The 8,399-nt window shown below is 27.6% G+C and overlaps 1 protein-coding gene across 1 annotated transcript; it reads left to right on the top strand.

Moving 5' to 3' along the window:
• Positions 1-5,593: 5,593 nt before the first annotated feature.
• Positions 5,594-6,181, top strand: LOC110601549. Its single transcript, XM_021738720.1, has 3 exons — positions 5,594-5,808; positions 5,888-6,009; positions 6,096-6,181. Exons 1-3 carry the CDS (start codon positions 5,594-5,596, stop codon positions 6,179-6,181), a joined length of 423 nt encoding a protein of 140 aa, XP_021594412.1.
• Positions 6,182-8,399: the final 2,218 nt, after the last annotated feature.

The following is an 8,399-nucleotide window of genomic DNA, read 5'->3' on the forward strand; positions in this document are numbered from 1 at the left end:
TCTCTAACATTAATGGCGTCCCACCATCTTAAACTAGCTCATCATCAATATGAATGTAATTTTCACTTACGTGGATAAGTGGGATTCTTTAATGAAATAGTCATCACCTTAACTAAACTACACGACTAAGAAAAAAGTATTAAGCATTTATTTAATTAAAATGTTTTTACTATTTGTTCAAAAAATATTCGTTAATTCATCTTATTATTTTAAAAATATTAAAATATCTCTATATCTCACAAAATCTATTAAATAATCCTTTCATAAATTTTAACCAATAAAAAAAAATAAAAATGCTCTAGATCATAGAAATTAATTAATAAATTTTTTATAAATAAATTAATTAATAAATTTTTTTAAAGTAAATGTACTAAATAATAAAATAATTAACGAATTAAAATTAATAAATATATTAACTCGTAGACTTTAAAATATTAAGATCATTTTATTATATTTTCTAAAATTGAAGGGTAAATTAATGAAATATAGAAACTAAATAATAATTTTTTTAATTAATAATAAATTATAATTTAGTTCGGGCATTCTAAATATTAATTCTTATACTTTTTAGAAAACAACTATTTATTCTTTATAATTTTCAAAACCAACTTATAAATTTATTTATTCACTACTATAGTTTAAATATATATATATAAAAAATTAGTCCTTAAAATAAGAAATAATTTATTGATTTTTTAAAAAAATATAGATCACTAAATAATTAGTTTTAGAAAATATTAAAACTAATGTGTAGGGTTTTATTAAACTGCAACAGCTAAAATATAAAATTATCCTTTAATTGCATTAGAAGTCCATTATGTGTTATTCATGTTAATAAAAAAAAAAAATTCATGATCATTGCTTCAGCAGTAACACTTTCAAACTTTTAGAGTTTGAATTAGCAATTATTAATTATTCTCCATTTATGAACTCTTGATATCATCTTCAGATTTTTTTTTAAAACTAAAACATAGTCAAATTAAATGATTCAGTTGATTTTTTTTTTAAATTAATTATTCCATTGAATTGCCTAACAATTAAAATACATTTTTAAAGGAAAAAGGAGGATTCAAGATTTGCATAATGATGACGGACTACATGATGTAAAACTATTATGATATGAATCTATTTATTATTCAAATCAAATTAAAATATTAATTTCGCTCACAAGTTTAATTCACGATACGTGTGTTTGAATAAATAGGAGAAATTTCAAATTTTACTCTTTAATCTTTAATTTTTATTTTAAAAAAAATAAAATACCAAATAATAATAACTTTTTAAATTAAAATAAAAAAAAATGAAATTAATTTAGATTATTGTCATAAACATCGGCTCGGCGCAATGGTGTTCAATGAACCAGCTAGCCGAGCTGATTTTTTTAGTGAATTGATGCTTGCATCGATAGCCCTTTTTTTTTTTTTTTGCCAGAAAACGACAGCCCGTTTGACTTGAAGATATTGACACTTTAACATTTAAAATATTGAAAGTAAGAAAAAATTAGTAATATTATTTAAATTTGAACTTTTATAATATTTCGTGTAAAATTTAAAAAATATTAATGACATTAACCTAATAACTATTTGAAGTTTAATTTTAACAATAAATTAATCAGATTTTATTCTTCGCCCTTCACTCAAATTTGGAGGACTTTTCTGAGTTTGCGTTATTATTTCGGATTGTAAAGATATTCTGCTTTTTTGTCCAAATATTTCATTATGCTGGATTAGACGTAGTGCGAATAAGGCCGCTCATCTGTTAGAAAGACAGTCTATTCGTTTTGATCGTTTTAAACTCTGAGTTGATATGTTTGAATATCTGTTTGAGCATTATAGTTCAAGATAATAATATTTATTTTCTTGACTTAAAAAAAAAATTTTAATTACTAAATTTATTTATTTAGAGTGTTAAATATAATTAAATTGCCAATTGCCTTCTAGTTTGATGGTTACGAGCATCACGTTTAATCTTCCTCAGGTTTGTGCCTTCCCTTCTTAAATATAATATGATTTCTTCTATACCTATCATGCCGTTTTAATTTTAGGACGATTTTTTTTAAGAATTTAAATTAAAATTAAAAGTTAACTTTTAAAATTAAAATTAAATTTTAATATAATTTTGGTATGATTTTATGTATTTTTAATTTTAATTTAATTTTAATATCGGTTCTTTTTTATTCTAATTTTTATACAATTTTTTACTTTTATAATAAAATTTAAATTTAAACGAAATAATTAAATAATATTAATATTAATTATTTATATTAAATTAACAGATTTTCTAATTGTAATTTTAAAATAATATTAAATATTCACAATATTATATAATATTTTTATTTAAAATATATAAACACTAAATAATCAAACATAATATAAATTTTTTATTTATAATTTTTAAACTCTTAAAAAAAATATTTCAATAGAGTTTTCAAAAATTTTGTTGCAATATTTTCATAAAAAATAAATTCTATCTAAATAAGTTTTTATTTTTTCTATGATATATTATAATGGTATTTAATTTTATTTCTTTTTATAATAAATTTATATAATTTAAAGTAAAACTATATAGTATCTAAAATTATATAGTTTAATTTAATATTTTTTTTAAATAGTCACAATTATTTTATTTTAATTTATTTTTAATTTTATCAAATTATATTTTATTATTATATAATTTAATTAATAATTATATAGATATAATAATAATAATAACTATTACAATTATATATATGTAATTAATTTTAATAATTTGTATTCTATTAATATAAATTTTATTAATATAAAAATAGTGTATAATATAATCTATAATAAAATATAATTAAGGAACTAAATTAGTTAAATCATATTCTTTTTTTTTAATGGTAATTAAATCATATTCTTATAAACCTTTAAAAATTAATTAGTGATTAAAATATTTAACAATTATATATACATATTGTTATTAATAACAATTATAAGTATATATACAGCATGTCATTTTATATATAATTATTTTAATAATTTATATTTTATTAATATAATTTTATTAATATTAAAATAGTGTGTATATATACTCTATTTAAATAAAATAAATTTTAGTTAATTAATTAAATTATATTGTTATAAATATTTAATAATTAATTAATAAATAAAAGATATAATAATTTTATATTATTATTTTTTATATATATATATAATTTATATTCTCATAGTATAATTCTATCAATGTATATATTATGTATATTTAATTTATTTAAATAGAATAAATTATAATCAACTAACTAAATTAACTAAATAAAATAGTAAAAATTATTTAATAATTAAACAATATAATTTTATTAAAATTATATAATATATAAAATATTTAAATATAATTAGTTTGAAAAAAAATAAAATAAAAATAAAAATTTAAATCAAATAACTAAATAAATTTAATATAATTCAATTTCTATACCATCAATTTTTTTTTTAATTTCAATTCGATTCAATATAATTTTTCAACTTGATTCAACGCCTCCGACAACCTGCATACCTATTCAATATAATTCTTTTTAATTTTAAAATTTACCTATCATATATATATATATATATTATCTTTCAAAATAAGATAAAACAAAGGCCCTTCTTACCCAATCTCCAGGCCCAAGCCCATTAAAACAATCAATCCTAAACCTAGATGCAGGGAAACTCACCACCGTTTCCCCCAAAACCAAACGAAGCCGAACACAGCAAGAGCAGCCAGCTCTTGCGCGATCATTGCTTTGTTTTTTTTTTTTCTTCTTTTTTTGGCTGGAAAATGAAGGAGTATAATGGATAATGGATAATGGATAAATTAGCCCATTGCCTACAATTTAGCAAAAACGATATAAGCTTTCAAGGCCCCCCTAAAAAAAACCAATAAAAGAAGCCTAAACTCTAGATACCAAATAAGACTGGAAATTGACCTATAGAAGGAGACCCATTTGGAAGCGAAGCAGTCTCCTGACTTTATAAACGCCAACGACAGCATACAAGTTCAGGTGGTTATTGCCGGAAAAACTCCTATGTGGTAACCCTGACACCATAAACAAATAAATTGAAGTTCAAGGAGAAGAAACGAAAATATAAATAAGCTTCACAAACCCATATCCAGTATCAAAGCGAGCCAAGGACCACTAGATGAAAGGGACCTGCAACAAGCAAAGAAGACACTTAATGCTTCTCGCATATTATTTTATGCACTTGAATTATCACTTTGAGATGCTACATTAAATTAATGTTGCTATATAAAATTTATAACTTTATTAAAAAATAAACGGTTAATAATTTAAATTTAATTTAAAAATAAATTTAATTAAACTCATATGCTTTTACTCTATTGTTAAATAAGTTCAATTCAATTTTTTTTTTATCAGGTAAATCCCTATATCTTAGCTAATGATTAAATAAGTCCATACTTCAATTTTATTTTTTAATAATAAAATATTTTTTATAATAAAATTTCATTTTATGATTTTAAAAATTATTACTATTTTATGTATTTTTTTAAAAAAAATTATAATACTTAAAATACTAAATTTTTATGTTTTAAAATTATATATAAAAAATATTTTATTATTAAAAATAATATTATATTAAATTAGAATTTATTAAAAGTAAAAATTTAATTGATAGAAAATTAAATTGGACTTATTTAGTTATTAAGTAAGGTGAGCAAAGTAAAGAGATTTAATTGAATTTTATTTTATTTTAATTTTCATATAAGATATGACTATTTAATAATTGTGTGGATTTAATGGATGGTTTTAAATTATATAAGATTTTATTGTAACACTAAATTATTAGTGTATGATCTGATTTCACGAGAGCATCCAATAATTTGGGCCTTTTCCATTTGCGTCATTTTATTTTATTTTCTGCTTCTTTTTATCGCCATTATCACTGGGTGCATTTACAGTTTGCCGTTTATCTATTAAAGATAATTCTTCTTATCTATTAAAGATGCTAGAAAATCAGCACCAGAAACTCGCAAGTAAACAAACAGAGCTATGATTGCATAAAAGGCGGTTGATTCCTGACCAAGCATCAAAATATAACTTAGGAAAAAAAAAAGCATCAAAATATAACATGTAAATACTCTGCAGCTCCAGGGGACAACCCAGGCCTCATACGTTTCAGATGCGTATTTATCATATCTGATCCTCAGTTTTCGAGCTTCAAGGAAAACAACAATGTCAACTGCCACTGTTTCCTCCTCTCTCTCTACTTGGTCTCCATGATCAGTAGACTTTCGAGCATCCTTTGATGTTAATACGTATCTGCCATGTCGTAATAAAAGTTTTCATGTAATAAGAAGGGTCCTACCCAGTTTTGTACCAAAATTCAGCGATCTTGTAATGGGCTCTTCAAGACAAAACGAGAAACTTGCGGAGTAAGAGTGACAGAAGCAGATTTGTATTAACTTCAAATTTGATGGATATGGTGTGTCTCAGTCCGTCACTATATTCTGCTGTTAGTGTTGAATGCAAAATGTAGTGAAGCATTGTGGACTAGATAGTCCAGATTCTTTCAGTTTCCCCCGTGACAGGTTTCTTGAATGTGCTTAACAAAGGATGTTGAAGTTAATTTGGACTATGATGGATGACGTTCACTTTGGAATTCTGGAATCTTGTAATGGCCTGCTCTATTTACTTGATGATTATCGGAAGCAAGTTATTGGGAAAACGATCCTGGGTAATTGCCAAAACCCACAAGTTCCGCTCTGGCTTTATTACAAGTTCTCTACTGATGATTATGGAGGGTTATTTGGCAAGAAGTTTACTGATAATGATTCTAAAGAATCTACATTTGAGTTTTTATACATTAGAAACAGACACCTGGAGAAGGATTGGAAGAGATTGATGTAGTTTATCAATCATTTGGAGGATCAGGAATCTTTTGGAATGGTTGGGAAGCCTTAATGAAGTTTATGTACTTGTTGCATTTGATATGGTGGAGGAAAATTTCAAGGAAGTTCTACTATTGCGGCATCATTTCAAACCTAAAACTCATTGTAAGCCTGGGGATGTCATGATATCACTTGTGAACACTGACGAAGCAGTTTTGAGACATTGATATTGAATGTAAATGGCATTGCAGCATCTTTGACAAGATTGTTCAGTTTACCTGACAACAGACTTCCTGAATATGGAAACAAACAATGGACAAGTTTTCATGGACTCTAATGGATGGGAAATATAAGTGCACAATCTAAAACAAAGTATAATGAGGAAGGCAGGGTTTCATAATCAGTCATAACACAGAAAGTCTAGTTTCACCCAATAGTTAAGAGACTGCTATGATGGATTGATTTGCGTTGCCCCTGCCAATACCAAAAAGAATAATCATAGGAATTTTTTTTTCCTCCAAAAATTAGATGCATTTCAAAGTATCGTGATATTGGAATTAAAATAAATTTGTTATTCAACACAACCTTTTTGAAGATCATTCAGCACAAGCATAACCCTAACCAGAGGTTAGCTAATTTCTAACCGCAATCATATTTGCCTCTATACACATGTTGGAACTCCAACCTTTATTCTTTCACCCACCACGTTCACTTTTCTGTTATGGTAGTAGTAACAAACAAGAGAGGAAAAGAAAAGAAAGATGTACACATAAATCTCAACATCATATTTAGAAAAGACTTTATTTATGTTTAACAAATATACTTTACATGAAAAATGGAAACAAATAAATATTTTCATTATTGACTAAAATTTGCGCTAAAATGATAGATATACAAGCATATGTAATCACTAATACATGGTAAAGCAATTAATAATCTGACCTTTACACATTACCATCAGAAACCTGCCAGTATATCATTGTTAGTTGAACTCATCAAGCAGATGATGGTGGTGATGATAAAAAGACATCATCCATCAACAATAAATTGATCATCTTGGTTATCTCCATCAACCCTGGTGTCTCCATGTACCATACCATTCACATGGTGCAAATTCTGCATCATTTGTGAAAGATAATGGTTACTAGCACCAGTATGATCAGAGAGGGCAGTCGGATGACCAGTCCACTGTGAAACAATCCCGAGCAAATGGCTAGTAAGGTTCTGTTGCTCATGAAGAATTCGGGTCTGAATCTGCCCCATTTCTGCTCGGTGTTGATTTAACATCCCATCAATCCTCTTCTTCCATTCTGACCTTCTCCTGTTCATCCTCTCCTCCCATTCTTTCTCTTGAATCAAATTCTCCTCTCTTCTTCTTCTTTCCCTTTCTTCATTCTCCTTTTCCATCGCTTCCCATTTTTGATATCTTTGCCATCTCAGCTTTTCCCTAGCCTTTTCCCTTTCTTCCCTCTCTTCCAACTTTTGTTCCCATTCTTGCTCCCTCTCCATTTGAATATTCTCCCTCCTCTTCCTTTCCCGCTCTCTCTCCGCTTCATGTTGCTCAAATCGAGTCTCCATTTCCCTCAACTGCCCTATTTGGTTGGAAAGGAAACCAAACACCCTCTTCTCCAAACCCTTCAACACCTTCCTCTTCTTCTTCAAATTTGACAAATTAGGGTCCACTTCTTCATAGATGAAACCATCATCCACTTCCTCTCTTACTCGATCATTATTATTATAATTTTCCCCTGCCTCTTCCCCTTCATAATCAAAACCCAAACCTAGCATCTCATTCTCACCTCCATCAATCCCAGCAAAATCTCCATCTGCTGAATTACCCATTTGCCCAAATTCTGCAATCTCCATCCCCCTACCAGGGCCCAACAACCCTACACCATTTTCCCTATCCTCATTTAAGACTGCAGTTAAATCGCTCCCATTACTACCATTCGAACTAAATGCCATGGGAACATCCCCAAAAACTTCCTTGTACAGCAAAAAATTCGACCAATGTGTAAGCCCTTCCAACCAGTCGAACTCATCCCCATTACCGCAATCTCCACTACCTGAATTCTCCACTGCAGAGAGCTCAGGCTTCTTGATCTTTTGCTTAACAAGCAAGTATTGGTGCCTCATATTTTGTACCTTAGTGGACACATCTTTCCAAGTCCACTGCCAAGGGTAGGTAACAGGATCCCTAACATGGTACACATAATTCACATATACAGCAATGGGTTTATATTTCTTCTCTCGAGTTTTCATTTTTGCGAGGGTCCCATCAGAGACCATCTCACCGTATTTCTCAATTAGGGTTTTCTCTTCTGCTTCTGTCCATTTCTTTCTTCTCGGTGGCACCATTAGACACTAATAACAAAGCCAAGAATACCAACCCTACAACTCAATTATTCAATTACGGGAATACCAATTTACAGCATATCAAACCGTGTTGCATAGAAGAAAAAAACCCTCGGAACAACCCGGACGACGAAGCCATACGAAATTGAGCAATAGCAGAAAGGACTAGCGTCTACCTGTGAGGTGAAGATTGCAGAATT

This window comes from Manihot esculenta, chromosome 15 (genome assembly GCF_001659605.2).
Source record: "Manihot esculenta cultivar AM560-2 chromosome 15, M.esculenta_v8, whole genome shotgun sequence".
Classification (NCBI taxonomy): domain Eukaryota; kingdom Viridiplantae; phylum Streptophyta; class Magnoliopsida; order Malpighiales; family Euphorbiaceae; genus Manihot; species Manihot esculenta.

Bases quoted from the DNA above. Each gene is read 5' to 3' on its own strand.
- LOC110601549 (XM_021738720.1), top strand. From the start codon at position 5,594: ATGGATGACGTTCACTTTGGAATTCTGGAATCTTGTAATGGCCTGCTC. The intron at 5,809-5,887 runs GTTTTTATACAT...TTGGAGGATCAG, and splicing joins TCTAAAGAATCTACATTTGA to GAATCTTTTGGAATGGTTGG. The intron at 6,010-6,095 runs GTAAGCCTGGGG...ATGGCATTGCAG, and splicing joins TTTCAAACCTAAAACTCATT to CATCTTTGACAAGATTGTTC.